This window comes from Esox lucius, chromosome 5 (genome assembly GCF_011004845.1).
Source record: "Esox lucius isolate fEsoLuc1 chromosome 5, fEsoLuc1.pri, whole genome shotgun sequence".
NCBI classification, from domain to species: domain Eukaryota; kingdom Metazoa; phylum Chordata; class Actinopteri; order Esociformes; family Esocidae; genus Esox; species Esox lucius.
The window spans coordinates 24,018,863-24,038,232 of record NC_047573.1 but is presented as its reverse complement, the minus strand read 5'-3'; the positions used below and the strand labels follow the sequence as shown (position 1 = coordinate 24,038,232).

General features: G+C 40.3%; 1 protein-coding gene across 1 annotated transcript; it reads right to left on the bottom strand.

The window, feature by feature from the left end:
- Positions 1 to 1,427: 1,427 nt before the first annotated feature.
- LOC105008614 (vesicular glutamate transporter 1) lies at positions 1,428 to 17,997 on the bottom strand. The gene is made up of 13 exons (XM_010867954.4): positions 17,493 to 17,997; positions 10,860 to 11,112; positions 10,290 to 10,408; positions 10,063 to 10,177; positions 9,573 to 9,660; positions 9,075 to 9,161; positions 8,651 to 8,793; positions 7,376 to 7,525; positions 6,865 to 6,997; positions 5,971 to 6,081; positions 5,476 to 5,603; positions 4,519 to 4,588; positions 1,428 to 4,220 (listed from the first exon to the last, which is right to left on the bottom strand). The coding sequence occupies exons 1-13, from the start codon at positions 17,552 to 17,554 to the stop codon at positions 3,937 to 3,939; spliced, it is 1,743 nt and encodes a 580-aa protein (XP_010866256.1). The 5' UTR covers positions 17,555 to 17,997; the 3' UTR covers positions 1,428 to 3,936.
- Between the last annotated feature and the right edge of the window lie 1,373 nt (positions 17,998 to 19,370).

Here is a 19,370-nt window from a genome sequence, read left to right as displayed (position 1 = left end):
TGAAACCATAAAGTCAGAACTTGTCGTGAATCTGGAATGAAAAAAAACATTGCTGAATGGCTGAGTGATAATACAGGGTTTCAACTGTTAGCAAAGCTAACCTAGCAATACATCTTGATAAAGATTATCATGTATTCTTAAACACAAGTTGACAGGAATCGACACATCTCATTGATGCTAATTGACTGGGACATTTTGGAATGTTAGAAGACATGATGAAACGGAATAATAAGAGAACCTAGGAGTGTTTCAGACTACTTTTTTAGATTTTTGTGGCAGCACAATCAATGAAGAGCACTTATAATAGGCACATCCAAAGTGAGCTCTTGAAAAATTAAAGCTCTATTTATCATGTTTAGAGTTATGAGAAGTACTTGCTGTAGCATATTTTGGTGAGTCATATATATTTCTTGCACTTTCTGCAGTCATTATACAATGTGTCATGTTTCTCATTCACCACCCATTTTTTGCTGTTTCTTAATTCTGTGGTCAGTTGATAAAATAACTAACCATATTATAAACATAAGTTTAGGTTCAATAAATAACTGGCTATGAAATAATTGTGATCATAGTTATCTAAACCAACTATATTATTACCTTCAGAAAGTATTTGGACACATTCACTTTCACAGCAATTTGTTTTGTAGTCTTAATTTATATAATATATAATTATAATATATTTTATAATTATAATACATAATAATTATATATTTTTGGGCATTAATCAAGACACAATATCCCAAAATGCCAATGTGAAAACAGAATTTTAGAAATGTATGCGATTTATTAAAATAATTTATGTAAAACCTCAGTCACATTACTATTCAGACCTTTTACAGTGCTTTGTAGAAGCACCTTTGGCAGCGATCACAGCTTTGAGTCTTCTTGGATATTTCTCTAATAGCTTTGCCCACTTGGATTTGGAGTGTCGTAGCACATGGTCTGCATACTTACGTACATAAGATATTTCAGTTCTTCATTTTAGGCGAGTCTGTCCACAATTTTTGGTTTTGCTCTGGCTGCTTGGAGTTGGCAAATTGATCCTTTGACATCAGTCACAAATATTGATAGTATGCATATCTGTTTCAGCTTGCATAAACCACTTTTTGTTATACTGGTGAAACTCAACAATCTCATTGCCACAACCCTTAAAAGAAAAGGATCAGAAATCTGATGCCTGGCCACAGTAAACTTTCATTTTAAATACATTAATGAGCTTAATTGCAAAACCTACAGTTTTACATGCAGGTAATGCATCAGGGACAGTTTCTGAAAGGTTGCTGGATCAAATCCCCAAGCCAACAAGGGAAAGTAACTGCTGTGCCCTCGAGAAAATGCTGTGCATGTAACACGTAGCTCCAACAAGTGCCTCTGGATTAAATTGTGTGCTCTAATCCAGGCATTGTATCATAACAGTGATAAAAACATTGTCTTCTATATTTTATTATCCAATATTCTTCCACATGTACATGTTTTGTACACATAACATTTTGCATTTTACAGTAAAGAACCAAACAGTTCTGACAGATCAGTTTGAAAAAGAAAAGAAACAAAAACACATAACAATAACAACAATATCAGTTAAGTCCCTAACAGTTAATGATTTTCATTGTACAAGACTGTGAAAGAGTAATTATACTGTAAGTTATAGTATCTGCTGGGACTGAAGCAAAATCTCCAGTCAAAGTCATCAGACATGGGTCGAACACAAATATAATGTTAATTACTTGAGCTACAACTGATTTCGTTTGTCTGGTACAAAAGAGTCAAGTTCAAGCTCCAAGCTAAATCAAGGGCACTCAAACGTTATTTGACATACAGTATGAATTTGATCCAAGTCTAACTATGATATAACACTTCTTGCCAATAAAAACATAGCTTTTATTTCTTTGAGGGCTCTAAGGCTCACTAGACAACTCACAACGCTTACCAGTAAAGTTATTTATCTACAGAAATTCAAAATGTTCAGTGACATACATAATTTAATATTTATTGCTTTTTGACTAAGTGCATTCAGAATCTAGCCACCCAATTTTCTACATTCATCCAGATTTACACTTCACTGCAGGCTACACAGGTAAAGGAAAGTAGAGAAAGACAGAGAGATCGAGAGATAGAAAGCTTGAAAGAGGGAGGCCTTTGCGGGAGAGATCTCTGGTCCCACTTCTCTGCTTTGTCTGGACACCAGGATTGAATTCACCAGGGAACACTATTTTTCAGTTTTTCAGGGAGAACAGAAAGAGAAAGCCTGACTTCCGCTTCTGGATGTTAAAAAGAATAATGTTACTGGATTGGCTGAACAGTGCAGAAGAGACCCTCCCCCTAGATTTTTCTTTCCTTCTCGCCAAGTCAATTCTATGTCAGGTTATGCAAAGAAAAAAAGAAAGACTGTTTCTAATTGGATCGGTCCCTCCCTGTTTCCGTCTGTTTACTTGTGTTGGATCCCTAATGAGCACAGAGGGAGGCTCCATCAATCCCAGGTTTGCACAGTGAACCATTGACAGGCACACATAGCCTCACGCACCCTTTTTCCCTTCAAAGCGGTCACTGTGATTGATTTGGATCCGTGATTGATAGGGTCATAGTGGGCCCTCGTTGAGCTCATGACAACAGAGTATCTCTCCCTCGGTGGGTTATTGCTTAGTCACTGTGATGCGGGGCACAGGCTGGCAGGTGTTTTTTTGGCTCCTTGGTGCCAGCAAACTGCTTCTTCAGTGAAAGTGCCCCTGACACTGCAATATATCACAGGCAAGACAAACAGTGGGAATTGATACAAACAGAGCTACAATAACATACGTAACTACATCACAGTTAAAGGTGGAGAGTATAATTTACCCGCAGTGTACAGAATGCAGACTTGTGACTGAACAATACTATGACGTTTTTTTGCAATCGTGAAATGTCCTTACCCGAAACACCTTGATACAGCCATATAAAATCAAATACAATAAAAAACGTATTGAAGATTCCAACAAATGTCCTGAATGTGATATTTACTGTATATACTAGATAATAGGTGAATCTGTGATTGTCTTGGGTGCAACTATTTTTCTTACCCTTCTCTTGCTTTGTGTCTAAACACCACCTCCCTTGTAATTCTGTACAAGGCAACGCGTCAATAAACAATAATTTTCAACCAAACAGACAAGTTAGAGGCCTAATAAACTATACAATTGGTAGACATGAAAAATGGAGCTTTACGCACAGACTAAAGATACAGCATTCCGCCTAGCAGTGTGGATGTCAATAACTTTTCAAGATGTGGCCGAGGCTTGCATTTTGAGATTGCATCTCACCAGATTGAGCAAACCAATACTACAGTACGAAATACTTTACTGTATTGGCACAAGTTAGATGCTTTTTCTTAAGTGTGAGCGTGATCATAGTTGGAGTAAACATTTGCTCCAACATAATTTGTCTTTCGTTGATGGATTGTAATATAACTAAGGGCCATCAATTGTCCGTCTACTGGCAGTCTTATGACAAACGTGTTTAAAAAGAACATGAGTGTTAGTCGTTTTGAACTAAAACCAACCTAACAACCCTTATAGTGGGTTAGTCTACACACAATGAACGCAGCCAAACTAGGCCTAAAAATATCCCTTTTTCATAAGAGGTGTCCCAGTATTCACGAAGATGCTTGGTGCCCTAAAATACTCCTGGTGATCTTGTTCCACACACAGTCACAAATGCAAAACCACACTCACATACATACGTTTAGTACAGCTATAGCTCATCTTGCTAACTCTTTTGTACAATCATTTTCAGTTCTTGGTAATATTTCTTTGTTCAGGATGGCTTTCATCAATCTCCTTGTCCTCGTCCCATCCATCCGCCGCACATATTTTCAAGTTCCTGTGCCGCAAGGAAACGCTTCACTCTTATGTACTCTTCCTAACTATTACCCCAACCTGTAACGTCTAGCTGTAACTCCATCTATGTTAGCTCCCTGTCTTCCCCTCCTCCATACAGGTAGTTATTAGTTCCTGGTGGTTGTACCAACTCCTCAGTTTTGTCCCAGTCCGAAACCCAAGTCCCTGGGCCTCCTCCTCCATTGGGATCCTGGGCTTGTTTCGTTGCTCCGTAGCCTCCTCCACCGCTGGTACGGTACAACTCATCCGTCTCGTTGGCCAATTCATCCTCATCCAGAATTCCACATTTCTCATCGCTGAGTTGCTCAGGCTCTGCCCACCATTGCTTTTCTCCCGAGGCAAAAACCCCTGGAATTTAAAAGACAAATAAAGAAATTCTGCCCAGAACTTGTATTTATAATGCTTGACTTGGCTGTAGTTTTACTGAAATGTATGATATTGTGATATTGTTATAAAAGGTTTAACAACTGTGCAACAGAAAATATTTGGCAATGGATGGTTGATTTTCACTTATCTTGTGTGGCATGAAATAGTTACTTTAGCGTCAGTTCAAAAGTAAATGTCAAACACTTGATGTGAAACATCGTTATGCTGTTTTAAAATGTAAATTGAGATGGGAGAAAAGAAACTTCAGGAAAGTACACACCATAGAATATAACACCTCCATAATGAACGAGCGCAGCAATGAGAAACACATACTGCCACTCTTCCCTCGTCTAGGGCGAGCGAGGGAGGGAAACAGATACAGAGAAGAATGATCGTTAGACGGAGGGAGAGACAGCAAGTGAGTGACTGAGTAAGTTAGTGACGAGTTGAGTGATGTTTGGGGAGTTGTTTAGTAATTAAGTCGGTCAGTGATTAACTGCGTGAGTTAGTTGGTGATTAAGTCGGTCAGTGATTAAGTGCGTGAGTTAGTTGGTGATTAAGTCGGTCAGTGATTAAGTGCGTGAGTTAGTTGGTGATTAAGTCGGTCAGTGATTAAGTGGGTGAGTTAGTTGGTGATTAGGTCGGTCAGTGATTAAGTGCGTGAGTTATTTGGTGATTAAGTCGGTCAGTGATTAAGTGCGTGAGTTATTTGGTGATTAAGTCGGTCAGTGATGAGTAAGTTGGTGATTAAGTCGGTCAGTGATTAAGTGCATGAGTAAGTTGGTGATTAAGTCGGTCAGTGATTAAGTGCGTGAGTTAGTGATTAAGTCGGTCAGTGATTAAGTGGGTGAGTTAGTTGGTGATTAAGTTGTTCAGTGATTAAGTGCGTAAGTTAGTTGGTGATTAAGTCAGTCAGTGATTAAGTGCATGAGTTAGTTGGTGATTAAGTGGGTCAGTGATTAAGTGTGTGAGTTAGTTAGTGATTAAGTCTGTCAGTGATTAAGTGAGTGAGTTAGTTGGTGATTAAGGCGTGAGTGTGTAAGAGAGACAAAGTTAAATGAGAGGAAAGTAAATTAAAACAAATGTTTAAAATGAAAGGATATACATATTTTGGGAAAGCAAGTGTCCAGGAGGTAACAATTTTGTTAGTCGGTAATGAACGTGTCAAGAGATCATGATAATGTGATGTTAAGTAATTAATACATGCAATGTATTATGTGGTTTAGTATTTTGGTACCTTATGTTTGGTCAGGGCGCCAACAATGAGGGGGCACACCATGCCAGACAGTGTGCCTACGCCGTTGGAGATGCCCATGAGGATACTGGCATAGCGGGGAGCGATGTCCAGGTGATTCACGTTGAAGCCTAATGAGAAAACATGCCGAGAAGATGTCGTTCCATTGTTCGACTTCAGAAAGGATGATACCATAGTAATCAAACCGTTTGTGGGATTGCAGAGGCGATTCCCCAAATAACTAGAGGTTATGCAATTCTCTATGGAGAAATTAGGGTTAGCTGTTGTGCTGACAGAAAGTATCCGTTTCTGTGAGGCGCTGCGGGGATTCTCTGTGTAAGGTGGCTGTGAAATTGCCTTCAGGAGGAAATAGCAGTAGAATATATTAAGAGGTGAGAGGTATATGATGAAAATGAATGACATCAATCCAAGTGAACTGAATGTTAGCAACCAGGAATGACCGTGGGATTTCACTGGGCCATGTCTGCTAAGTCTCACCTGAAATGGCGAACCCACTGAAGCCCACAGCCAGAACCAAGAAGGTGATAGCCACTGCTTTAGTATGGGAAAACCCGACCACAAGAAGTAGGGTTGCTTCCATTCCAAAACCTATCACAGGGACGTAATGACACAAACAAATATGGAGGAAGTCAAGAATTTTGCATTCCAGTGAAAAGTCTTTCATTACATACTTAAATGTGGATTTATGTATGTAATAAAAGATGTGGTGGAACTCAAATGGGATGGAGGACATTCCTCTTCAAGAAATTATTTGATTCCTATCGGACTAGTTGAGGACAGTAAGAGCTAATTGTATCTCTAGGTTTTGGAGCTTCCCGCAGCAAGAAAGATATGTACACACTTCTCATTCCACTCACTCCGCAATTGATTTCTCTGCAGTTCAGAAATAGTCTAGAGTGGCAAGCAATGCTGTGTTATGGTGAGTCATCATTCGCCTTATGCAGGACACCGGAGTACCACGAAACAAAGTATTGTATTTTCTAGGTCAATATATATTTTTTAGTGGCTTAGGGTGGTTTGTCAGTCCGGTGACCCTGTCATACAATATCTGTCTAACTCAATGATCAACTGATATGTACACATTTTTCTAATTATGAGTCTGATTGTGTTCAGATACAACACAATAGCTTTTGCTTCTCTTACACTGTTTTACTATCTCTAAAACAAATTACAATAGGCATCTGACTGCTAAACAAAAAGACGTTCTGTAAATAACAAAAAACAATAATAATGTGTACCTCCTATTTCTCCTCTGTGTTGTTATATTAATGTAAAACTAAACCAATAATCTTTCACGGTTGATGGAAACAAACACTTCATAGCAAATCTCTAAAATCTATTTTTCTGATGCCGGCTCCTGCTATTTCCTACCTCCACAGTTCATCATTTTCCGGACGTTGGTGGTGCTCATGATTTTGTGTGAGCGCAGGTAGTCAGCCAGCTGGCCACCGATGGGCACTATGATCGTCATCACTAGATGGGGAAGAGCCGACACCAAACCTACCTGAAATGTGGTGGGGTGAAAATGGGCCGAGGATGAGGGACAATATACTTTTCAAACCGTATACTTGTACGATTGCCATACAAACCTGAGCTAACTTTAGCCAGTGCTAGACAAAAATCAGTGGAAGCAATCAGGGTATGTGAGCATGTTTAATCGCTCAAGCACCTGTAGGTAACATAAAACCAAATATCGGGTCAATTTGAAGTGATTTTATGATTTCCTTTTAGATTAGTTTATAAGTCCTGATCACTTGCATTGAGCTGTAGCAAAATTTAGCTGACATTTGTAATATCTGTTTAAAGAAAACTGAACCATAATTTACAGTTTCTCTTGGCCTATAGACTAATATCACTGTGAGGAACCGTCTAACAAACCCACCTTGCTGATCTCAAACCCAAACACTTCCTCAAAGTATGCAGGTTGGCTGATGAGGAGCAAGTAGAAGGTCCAGCTTCTACAGAAATTGGCCACGATGATCGCGTAGACCGGCATCGAAGTGAAGAAGGCTTTCCAAGGTGTATTCCATTTCTATAGGTTTGACCATAAAACAATCAGTGTTAAGTGTCAGGTAATAGTGCTCAACAAGATCAAACCAACAAACGTAGGTGTTAGTTGAGTTGTTACGGATGATTGGTAATGGTAACTGATGATTAGTAACTCATGGTACAATACAGTAGGTACCATGAGTTGAATGGGATTTGTGCCAGGGAAAAGTAAACCTGTGTTGAGGTAATTTGTGGATAAAGGGAGCTGGTGTAGGGACTAACTGTAACAGGTGTTAAGTTAGTTTGTGGACAGAGGAATTGTTTTAGCGACTATTTGTAACTTGTGTTGAGTTAGTCTGTGGGTAAAAGAAACTGGTGTGAGACTAACTGTGACAGGTGTTGAGTTAGTCTGTGGGTAAAGGAACTGGTGTGAGACTAACTGTAACAGGTGTTGAGTTAGTCTGTGTGTAAAGGAACTGGTGTGAGACTAACTGTGACAGGTGTTGAGTTAGTCTGTGGGTAAAGGAACTGGTGTGAGACTAACTGTGACAGGTGTTGAGTTAGTCTGTGGGTAAAGGAACTGGTGTGAGACTAACTGTAACAGGTGTTGAGTTAGTCTGTGGGTAAAGGAACTGGTGTGAGACTAACTGTGACAGGTGTTGAGTTAGTCTGTGGGTAAAGGAACTGGTGTGAGACTAACTGTAACAGGTGTTGAGTTAGTCTGTGGGTAAAGGAACTGGTGTGAGACTAACTGTGACAGGTGTTGAGTTAGTCTGTGGGTAAAGGAACTGGTGTGAGACTAACTGTGACAGGTGTTGAGTTAGTCTGTGGGTAAAGGAACTGGTGTGAGACTAACTGTGACAGGTGTTGAGTTAGTCTGTGGGTAAAGGAACTGGTGTGAGACTAACCGAGACAGGTGTTGAGTTAGTCTGTGGGTAAAGGAACTGGTGTGAGACTAACTTTGACAGGTGTTGAGTTAGTCTGTGGGTAAAGGAACTGGTGTGAGACTAACTGTAACAGGTGTTGAGTTAGTCTGTGGGTAAAGGAACTGGTGTGAGACTAACTGTGACAGGTGTTGAGTTAGTCTGTGGGTAAAGGAACTGGTGTGAGACTAACTGTGACAGGTGTTGAGTTAGTCTGTGGGTAAAGGAACTGGTGTGAGACTAACTGTGACAGGTGTTGAGTTAGCGGCGGACATTCCAATAGCCTCCTCAATGTATATCTTCTCCTCATCTGTGATGGTGGGGTGGGCTGCAGGACTCTCGTATGACACCAGGATCCAGAATAGATACCATAAAACCCCAAAGCTTCCTGAAAGGTGCGAGATAGAGAAGATAAAAATACAGTCAACCAATAATAAAGTCATTGTAGAATGTCCATACTTAAATTGAACTTAGAAATCATTCTGTTTTTCCACTAGCATCGCTACATTCTACCAGAAAAGGTTAGCACAAAGATTTTGTCACTTTGCCAAAAACCTGCAAACCCATTTTACAACAATTTGGAGAAAATAACAATATCCTAGAGATGTCCAAAATTAACTGGAGCTTCACATAGGAGTCAACCACAGCTTTAAAACACAGGTCACTAACCATAAACATAGAACACAGATGGCCACCCAGAGTACTGGACCAGAACCCCAGCCAGTGGCATGGCTATCACAGCTCCCGCATAGGATCCTGACACACAGACACACAAAGCTCAAACATGAGAAAGATCAGTCATATGGAAAGGAGCAGCACTAAACGCCATCGCTTACTACAGCAATCGTACCATGATTACTAACTTCAGAGGAACTAGTCACAGTTTCTGTTGCGATGGTTACAGCCATGCAGGGAGTACAGATTTTGTAATTGCCCTGACAGTTGTTTTTTGAAAGCTCATTAGACAAAACATTTCCCAGTTTTTTTGTGTACTAGATCACCCAATTATGTACTACGTCAAACATATCATACACATTTGGTCTGTTGCCGATTTATGATCCCTCAATGCATCTTCCATTTCTGTTGAATGCAGTAGGGAGCACACCGACCTCCCTTTGCCATGTCCAGGCAAAGACAGAGGACACATAGAAGAGCAAGTGACCTCACCGCAAAAGGCCGTTGTGGCCAATCGACTTCTTTCCAGGGGCGGAGCCCATTTTGCCCAGATGCCGTGGCACGCTGGGTACGAAACACCCTATAAGAGAAACAGTTACCTCAGGAAGTGATGTCATTGATTTTTTTTTTCAAGATCAATACATTCTCATGTCTGCAGAAACCCTGAAAGGTTGCTGACAAAAGGTTTGCTTTTCTCCACGCTGAACTGGCCACTGGCCACGTGTCATACTCAGAGAGAACGCTTTCTTTCTGATATGAAAGGTTATTGATCTCCTAAAAACCTGTGACATCGCTGCCCGGTGGGAGTTCTTTACTCAAACACTGTTTCAGGCGAAACAAAGGAAGGAAACATTCTTGTCAGGTAATCTATGACATACGGCCAGCGGGCCATTTCAACACAGACAAAATGGCGTCATTTGGCAGCGCCGCTTCAAGTGTGGACTCTGTATGCAAGCGGAAGCCACAGAATGTAGCCAGGCACCTCCACGAGTCCTTGACATATCCTGACGAGGATAACGCAACCGATGTGAGTGCGTGCTGCCGATGGGATCAACATATTCAGGCATGAGGTGGCCACTATGGCAAAGCCGAAGACTCTGCGTGACAGAAAAAGAAAGAGGGAATAGATATGGCATGTGTGAAGTACTGTAACTGCAGTACTAGTTCTAAAATATCCAGTCATTTACGGATCAGAGTCAGCAGCTGTACCTGTTAGCCGCGAACTTTTGACAGATGAATCCCCCAGGTATTTGGGTTACGATGTATCCCCAGAAAAATGAACCGTGGATCATTCCAACCGTCTCCGGTTCCCAGTTGAACTGAGCTTTCTGTGGAGGGATGGAGAGTGAGAAAGTGGTGTGCGGGGTGTATTTCGGTAGTAAAAAGTAGGTAACAGTGGAAGGCATGAGCCCCCTGTTGGTTAGTACAACCAGTAAGATTATTGACCATTTAGAAGAAAGAGGTAGGGCCAAAGCGACTTGATTGGTCCCTTCAAATAATACACCAACAATGACAACAGGGATATCAACCTCCCCTCAGTTTACCAGCAAGTGGCCTATCACTCCTGGAAACAAAGGTTTTACCTGACAGAACTAATTGGGTTGTCCCTATGGGAAATCTCTTTTTGGTTCAAGGTAGGACCCCTTTTCACCCCATCAAGCAATCTTTGTTTCTGTCAAAGGGTTATTCTGATGGGAAACGTTCCACGTAGAACCCTACCCGTCGTAAGACAACCCCTTCATTCTGAACACTTGCTAATATCTGTGTGTCTGGACTCACCTCGAGGTACGGCTTGTTGTCCTTGTAGACAGTGTGGTTGTTGACCATGCTTACGATGGCCACGCCCAGGTTGCATCGGATGCCGAAGGAAATGCAGAAGCCCAAGCCGGAGAGGATGGCAATGATGTAACGCCGGGGCAGGCCAAAGCATGTGCAGTCTACCACGGGCATTTCCTTTTCCCCCACAATAACCGCCTGGCCTTCATCGGTGAGTTCAATGGTCTCGCCATTTTCCTGACGCTTTTCTAGGATTCTAAGAACAAAGACGAGAGGATGTGTATGAGTGCCTGTGTGTGTGTGTGTGTCTTTCGTGCATTAGTTACCTAAGTACCTTAGTTACCTAAGCTATTGATTGCTAATGTATTTATTTATTTTTTAATTGAGACTGTTCCAAGACGGAGACATCTTTGTAAACCTCCTTGTTGAACAATGTCAACCACCTCTGGTAACTTACAGATCACCTTGGCCGAGCCCGCGTCAAGGTGTTTGTTCTGAGGGGGTTTTATTCTTGCTGACATGACCAATCTGACAGGCCTCGAGCAGACAGGCTGCAGTACAGTAGAGCTAAAACCGTACAGTGAAAACCAGCCCTGTCTCTTTGGTACATCTCAGGCACTTTCTCTCCAAGCCCACTCTCTCCCAACTCATCCAGCTCACTGAACATCCGTGTTAATGACCTACGCCAGGCTCCAGCCTGGGAAACATCAAATATGTATTCAGCCGAGGCACATCATCCATTAAGCATGAGATCAAGCCGGTCCCAGTGTGAGGCTGCGCTGAGTTCTCTGACCATACTTCATGCCACGCCAGGGGATCTGGTGGGGGGGGGTGGTGGTGGTGGGGGGCTGGTTTCACATGCCCAGGCATTTTTTTACTGTCTGTTCATAGGTTTTAATACTCAAGCGATTAAGGAGAAAGAGAGCCAATCCTATCCTATCTGCTCTGGTGGAGAGATCGGTTTAGGGGTGATTGTACAGGTGCCCTATGCAGCATTTTCCATGAAACGTATCTGATAATAACCCTAACATATCATCGCATAATGTTAAAAAGCAGTCTGAGTGTCATGATTGGCACTATCCCCAGTGTCATGGTTGCAAGTAAAACGTAGAAGGTCGGAATGTTCGTAGGCATGTACTTCCTTGAAGGTGTGTGGGGTGAAGGCCAATGACAAGCTTTGTTTGGGCTCATGTAGAAGAAGCAATTATATCGCCTATTAGTTAGATTTAGCCTTGTGCAACCCAGTCAAAGTGCACATATTATTGTTCCAGCTAGCGCTAGCTAGCACTATTATGGTTTCATGTTGGCTAGACAGCCATCTACCAGTCTCTGAAATATGACAACGCATCTAACGCAATAGGTAGCCCGGATGATGTTTTGTTTGGTTTAGCTGTTTACTTTGTTTATTCGGTGTGCCGTAGTTATGGAAAGGGCCCATCAACTTTAACCCCAGTTGATATGAAAGTCTGTATTCATTGTTCCAGCATCGACGGTTGGAGGATGCTGCTTCAGACCGGTCAGCATGCTCATAGTTATTAATGACAATGTCAGATCCTAATGGAGTTATAGAACCAATTTACAACTCACTGCCAACAGGTGGCGTTAAGATGCATAATGCACTTTGAACCTTAATGTTTAAACAGCGAAGTCGACAGTGGAATCACTTTTTATTACCACCCTGTTTCCAAAAAAGCTGGGACACCGTGTAAAATGTAAAAAATGCAATGTGCAAATCATTTAAATCCTATATTCAGTAGAAAATATCAATAAAAAAATCTTACAAAGACAACAGCAAATGTTGAAACTGAGAAATGTTTTTCTTCCCTGAAAAATATATGCCCCCTTTGAATTTGATGCCAGCCACACATTTAAAAAAAAGTTGGGACAGGGGCACGTTTACTGTGTTGCATCACCTCTGCATCACAGAAGAATGGGGAAACATTTCACTTCCAAAACTACAGCAATTGGTCCCCTCAGTTCCGAAACTCTTACAGAATATTGTCAAAAGAAGACATGATGCAACACAGTGGTGAACATGCCCCAGTCCCAACTGTTCTCAAACTTGTGGCTAAAATCAAATTCCAAGTGGGCATGTATTTTTCCAAAACCAAGGACTACACTCAATTTCAACATTTCATAGGTTCTCTTTGTGCAACTTTCAACTAAATATAGGGATAAATGATTTGCACATTATTGCATTCTGTTTTTATTAGCATTTTACACAGCATCCAAAAAGCTATTTTAGGTAAAAAACCTAGCAAGAAACTCCAAAAGATAATACTACGTTTAATGTCTCCCAAATGCAGTCTCTGACAGAAGTACAGAGAGTTGTTCTTTTTTTTCCAGCTCTAGACTTCTTAAACCAGGTAACCGCTCTGATGTCACTGCACCGGAGGAGAACAGACTACACAGGGATAGTGAAGCACATGATAAATCAGACAAGCATAATCTACTGACACTGTCACCAAAGAAGCAGTGTCAAAATGTCATAGCAATCTGTCACACAGCAGCAAAGTCACTGGGCACCCACAACCAGCAAGGCCATTTTTACAAGGTCAACTTCTGTGGAGGCTGGAGAATGATGAGAAGGTAAAATAAACATGACCCTATTACACCCAAACCTTTGACCGCAAACTATAAAGATATTTGGCATCTAACTACAGTTTACAAACTGTACACGGTGGTAAGTCGAAAAACTGCTGTGGTCCCCGGAAACTGTTTACACCAGCGCGTGTGATGAAGCAACCTCCACAAAATGGTTGCCGCTGTGGAACCCATACAGAAAACTGTACACATAAGCAATGGCTCCTCCAACATCTTTGACATTGATTAAGTATTAATGTCGTTCTTTCACTATGAATTATTAATATCTCCTCCTTCTATTTTTGTCTTTGCGAGCATCTCTTTCTCTCTATTCTTGCGTGTTCATATTTCAGTTTTTTTCTCAGTCCCTGCCTTTCATCCTTAATTCCCTCTCCTCTCACATTGTCACAGCCATCTTGCACCACTCTTCTTTTAACAGCAATCCCCCTTTCTGCGTCTTGAGATATCTCTCCCTGTCTAAACAGGACTGCAAAGAAGTGCACATCTGTGCTGGTGAAACAATGACCTTTTGATAGCTGTCAGGCGTTTGTGAAACACGTTTCAAGGTGAAACGTGCTAAAACATTATTGCAAACAACAGCAGGAAAACTTGCTAGAAGCCAACTATCGCACATCAATAAAATCTAATATAGTTATCAAATGGTTAATTTTTCTGCCATTTCTCAACGTTCAGTTGCTTACCGCTGACCCTGACACATACATTGCTTTTAGTCCAATAGGTCAAAAAATTCACATCACAGAAACAGACACAATGTAAGAAATGTGAAAATCTCTGTGCACAAAACATCTTGGTAAATTGAAGTCAGTAAATCAATCCTTTCCCTGGCTTTTCAAAACAGCATACCAGATTTTCTCACCAACTTAATTTCTTAATACATTATTGCATGGTAAAGGTTCAGATGCAAAACTTACATTTTTCTTAAATGTTTCAGATAGAAATTACACCAATAGAGCTGACATGATTAATAATTCTACATGTCGGAGAGGCATGTTTGTTCTACATTGCAAATATCTATCTAAACATTTCAGAATGCAAAATCGCACTGAAAGGTTCAGGACACAGGATTGAGGACAATTTATAAGTGCAGTTCAGACATCAATCAACAGGTGAAAATGACTGACTGAAGAATCAGCTGTACATGAGGAGTAGCATTAAATCTGGGAAGCCACTAGTATTGGTATTATTTTCAAGGCACAATACCATCTGAATACAACACCGTTTGATCGACTGTATAGATTTCATAAGAACGAAGACATGGAAGTTACAGAAGTCTGAACACAACAAAATAATAAAACAAAATTGGTCAACAGAGGAGAAAAATGGGAAATGGCAACCGTAAAGGAAAACCTTTCAAGATACAGTGAAAAGCTAAAGATAATGGAACTCATCTCATGAATTATATAATAACCAAATATTTAATTCTATCCATAATGGGCCAAAATTTGCTTAATACATTTTTACATTTTGCAACTGGTTTATGAAAACTCAGATTTGAACTTAAAAGAATGGTTAACAGATGGGTGGTGACTGATATATCTTTTTAAGACTTGGGCAAGGGATCCCGCCTAAGAATAGGACTTACAGGACCAAACAGCTTAATCAAACTTTCTACTCCATGTATGAGGAACAATGCCTCTCCACAGCATGGGAAAAGGTCATTAGTATAACTGGTATGACATTATGCAACGTTATGTCTTCGTAATTACAGTACATTATGTCTTCCCGAACCTAAGCATAAGCATCACAATGTATTACTAATTAAAGAACAAGTTATTAATCATTAAACAACAAGTGTCAGGGTTTTTAATTCAACTGACAGATATTCACATCTGATATACAGTTGACATAACATGGACTGCTTAAACCTAAAAGTAATGAAAAAATACACCACTTGTCATGGCTTAGTACAATTCAAACAAATTTACAAGTAAAAACGAGAAAGTTACATTCATATTCAGAATTGTCTTACGATGGTCGCAAACTAAGGCACCATTTTACGTGCTCGGGAACACCTCATTGCACGCACGTGCTATGGAAGTGAAGGTTTGCTGGGCACTATCGTGTAGGCGGTATCCAACCGTAATCCCTAGTGTAAATGCTTTAGGGGGAGGGGGTAGAAACGATGACGAGTTATCGAACCGTGGACAGTGCATCCTGGAAAGGTGTAGGCTACTTAGAGAGGTGGGGGGGGGGTGTAGGCCTATGGGGATTTACGTGGGCCAACAGCTTGGAGGGGGAGAAGGCTATTTCGAGAGAGGATTTATGTGTTTAGACGCTTCTTCAAATCCTGAGAGAGAAGCCGCTCCGATATCCATCAATGTTTCTGCAGATTCATTATACATTTTCTTGCATTGTGTGTGCGCCAAAGAAACGATGTTCACTTATGAAAGTAAAGATTTGTCTAAAAAATTTATTAACAAGCTCTCATGTGGCCGATATATGTCATTAGACAAATTAGTTGCTGATGTGAAGCTAACTTTCACTGTATGTAGGCTACCCTAGGCCCATTCTAAATACTTTCACAATGGCACAATATGACTAGCTCCAGAAAATATATTCCATCAAAATGACATAAAAAGACACCAACAAAGCCCTAACCCCGGGAACACAGCCACCTTGAGATAATCAATAAGCTCGATGTTTGTAATGCAATAAAACAACAAGGATTATTGGGGGTAAATTATGAACCACGTGTGAAATTAGATGAGACATACAATATTTATTATCCTAAACAAATACAGATTTCGCCTAGTACCAAACAAATATAGTTTTCACCTATACATTCGATACCACCACTTAATGTTATTATTTTTGTTTGGTTAATTTACAATATAGTCTTTTCTTCTTTCCACCGACTAGGTGATCTACATAATTTAGTGAATGTTTCTAAAACATATTTTAAAAATGTGATATTAGATATATTGTTTTATGAAAAAAGGTCTACTGCAAATATAAAGTTGCCTGGACAATACGGCGGCTTAGATTTTCAAATGCAATATGCCAATGTCAGGCTATCTGCAAATTTTGGATCATTGTGGTCTATGATGCATTTTCAAATGTTAATAACGTAGGGTGAGTAATGTAGGGGGACAATTTTTAAAATGGGACATATTTAGTGACGTTTCATCTTTTTAATAACAATCTTTACACTTGTCTTATTTTTACAATACTAAAGTGTTTAATTTACACATTACTATATATTAAAATAGAAAACAAAAACGAATGTTGGCTATTGGGCCTCTTCATCCATCCATCACATCACAAGCCAGCTGATCTTTGCGCACCTACAGTGAACTGAGGGTAACTTAATTCACAGTCCGACTACAGACAATTTTAATGAAATAGAAATTAAGTGTAAATCAATGCCTTTAGGGAACAGCTTCAGGTGTCTATAGACTTTAGAATGGATGGAACTTTAAGTCTACAATTACATTTTAATAGGAATTCAGTGAATTTAGGAAGCTACCTTAGCTTCCTGAATTGACAAAACAGATTAAAATGTACATACATTGAAAAAGATAAATTTTCTATTAGAGCAAGTATGCACATAACCTTTTCATGAACAACATGAAGACAAATAAAAAAAAATATTAGCCTACACATTTGGTTTTCCATTAAATATTTCTGACATAGAAGTGTATATTTCCACTCAGGGTAGGCTAAGATTTCAGAAGGTAGGTATAACTAAACTGACTAAAATGCCCAATTCATTATTGTAAACAGATGTTTCGTCAGGTCATTCTACCCCGCTATAATCCAGGCCTTTGGGCATTTTGATCTTCGGGAGGCTATAGACACATTTATCTTGCCAGTTCATTTTGTAGCCAAAAGTGTGGATCTTATACAACTATTAATAGACGTAGGCAACACTTGTTTAAACTCTATGTAAACTCGAAAGGCTTTATATATGTTTTAACCAAAAACCAAGACGGTGCTGATCTGGATATAGTGCGCTCCGTGAACTAAGTAGGCTACCCAACTTGGTAAAATATGACATACAGAAAAAGTAACAAAGCTGTGGTTTTAACTTACTTGTGTAATTTTCCGAGGGTCTCGCCAGCGACGATTTTAAACCTATCTGGTCGGATCTCCATCCTCGCGACTCGGGGTTCCGACCGATATGCTGTCTACGCGCACTCCCGCTTGAGCGCGCAGCCCTCTTCGCTGTCACCTTCTCCCTCCGCCCTTTACCTCTTACTCACTCGTAAACCATTAAACCTTCCTTCATTAACCAAACTGGCCCACACAGTTTATAGTTGTTTTACGCACGCATGCCCTCTTTTTTGTGTTAATTGTCTCCTAATTCAGCTCAAATAGTCTATCCTTAACCGTGAGTAGAATTTCAAGAAAATAAAAAAACTTCCCATGACTACATTTGAAATTGAGATAAGACAATGTTATTTCAGCAAGTCAAAAAAAACTTCTAAAACAAATCGAAATGTGTATCTCTAATGAACGGTTGAGCGCTGTCTGCCCGCGAGTGCCTGCTATCCATGGTGCTGAAACCAGATTACTGCCCTCAACGCTAATCTGCCCCCTTTGTGTGTAGCGTGGTATCGTGTTACTTCCCTTCCTGAAGCCTAGCGTCTTAAGTAGCCTGGCTATTCTCGTACCACACAAACACTGAATGAAGGGCATTAGATTAGTCTACACTGACACATATAGAGAAACAGGTAATTTAGGGGCAGAGTGGTCTTTAGAGATGATGTGTGTAAGCTAGGCTATCACAAGTATATCAAGTAAAGGGTTAGTCAAGTAAGCATGGGGTGACTGTTTGGGGTCTGTTAGTTGCTATTATAAATGTAAGCCCAGAAACGTGGATAGCCTCTGATCTGGTTTGTATGTAACATTGGCTATTAGTTATATGTTATATTGCCTATGATTTTTTAATATTTTAATATTATGAATATGGTTCTTATACCAAGTTCTGCAAACATTGACGTGTTAATCATGAACTGGACCTAGTTTATTGGTAGGTGTTCTAGCACCGAGTAGCCTGAACCGCATGGCATTCATTAGCAATAATGCGCTGTAGGCTGCTCATATCAACCATAGTACTACAGACAAAAAAACTGAAATGCATCCTTCAATTTCTGAATCTCCAAAAAAACAATTGGATTACAGGGAAAGCACACATTAATTCCAGGTAAAGTTTATTATCTGTTCAAAGCACCAACTGTAGACAGTTTAGCTAAAAGAAAAATAATATACATATATATTTATTAATTTATGTTAAGGTGATAATGCCAATTATCCTGTTCTTATGTCCCCACTGATAACTACATAAAATCAGACAAAGCATTTCTCCAGATTTCTAACGGATATGGTCCTGAAAGGGTAAGAAGAGAGGAAGAAGGAGGGATAAGGCAAAGCAAAGGGAGGAGGGGACAACCTGGGCGGGACAGAGATCGTGGAGGGGGCATCGGAGATGAGCGATCCATTAGCAGCTCTCCACACCTCTTCCTCTCTGTCCACTGCTCCAATGGAACTATGGAAGACAATGGGAGGTTCCTCTGGGAGATCAAGGGTCAACTCTTCAGAGACACAAGATGAGAAGGACAGAGAAGATATCACATGTACACTCATTTTATTAGTTTACAGTTTCAGGTTTTCTTTGAGGTTCAATTCAAAATTTGTCTGACAGTTATTACCAGAGTGGTTCTAGAGTTGTGTGTGCAGGTATGGATGCTTGGTGTAGAACTGAGTGTAGATGCAGTAAACCAAGCCCATCAGAACCATGATTCCCAGAGCAGCAGCTATAAACAAGCCGATGTGGGTGTTGCTGTGGTCCACATTTGCATCTGACATAAAAAAGTGACACAAGCATTTACATACATACGTACTGGAGCCTCTGAATATTACACTACCGGTCAAAAGGATTAGAACACCTACATTTCCAGTTTTTATTTA

What these genes read in the sequence shown, in the direction of transcription:
- LOC105008614 (XM_010867954.4), bottom strand. Translation starts at nt 17,554, where the DNA reads ATGGAGATCCGACCAGATAGGTTTAAAATCGTCGCTGGCGAGACCCTC. An exon ending in CAGTGGGTTCGCCATTTCAG is followed by an intron (nt 5,604 to 5,970) that starts GTGAGACTTAGC and finishes TTTTCTCATTAG; the next exon opens with GCTTCAACGTGAATCACCTG. An exon ending in GCGCCCTGACCAAACATAAG is followed by an intron (nt 4,589 to 5,475) that starts GTACCAAAATAC and finishes CGCTCGCCCTAG; the next exon opens with ACGAGGGAAGAGTGGCAGTA.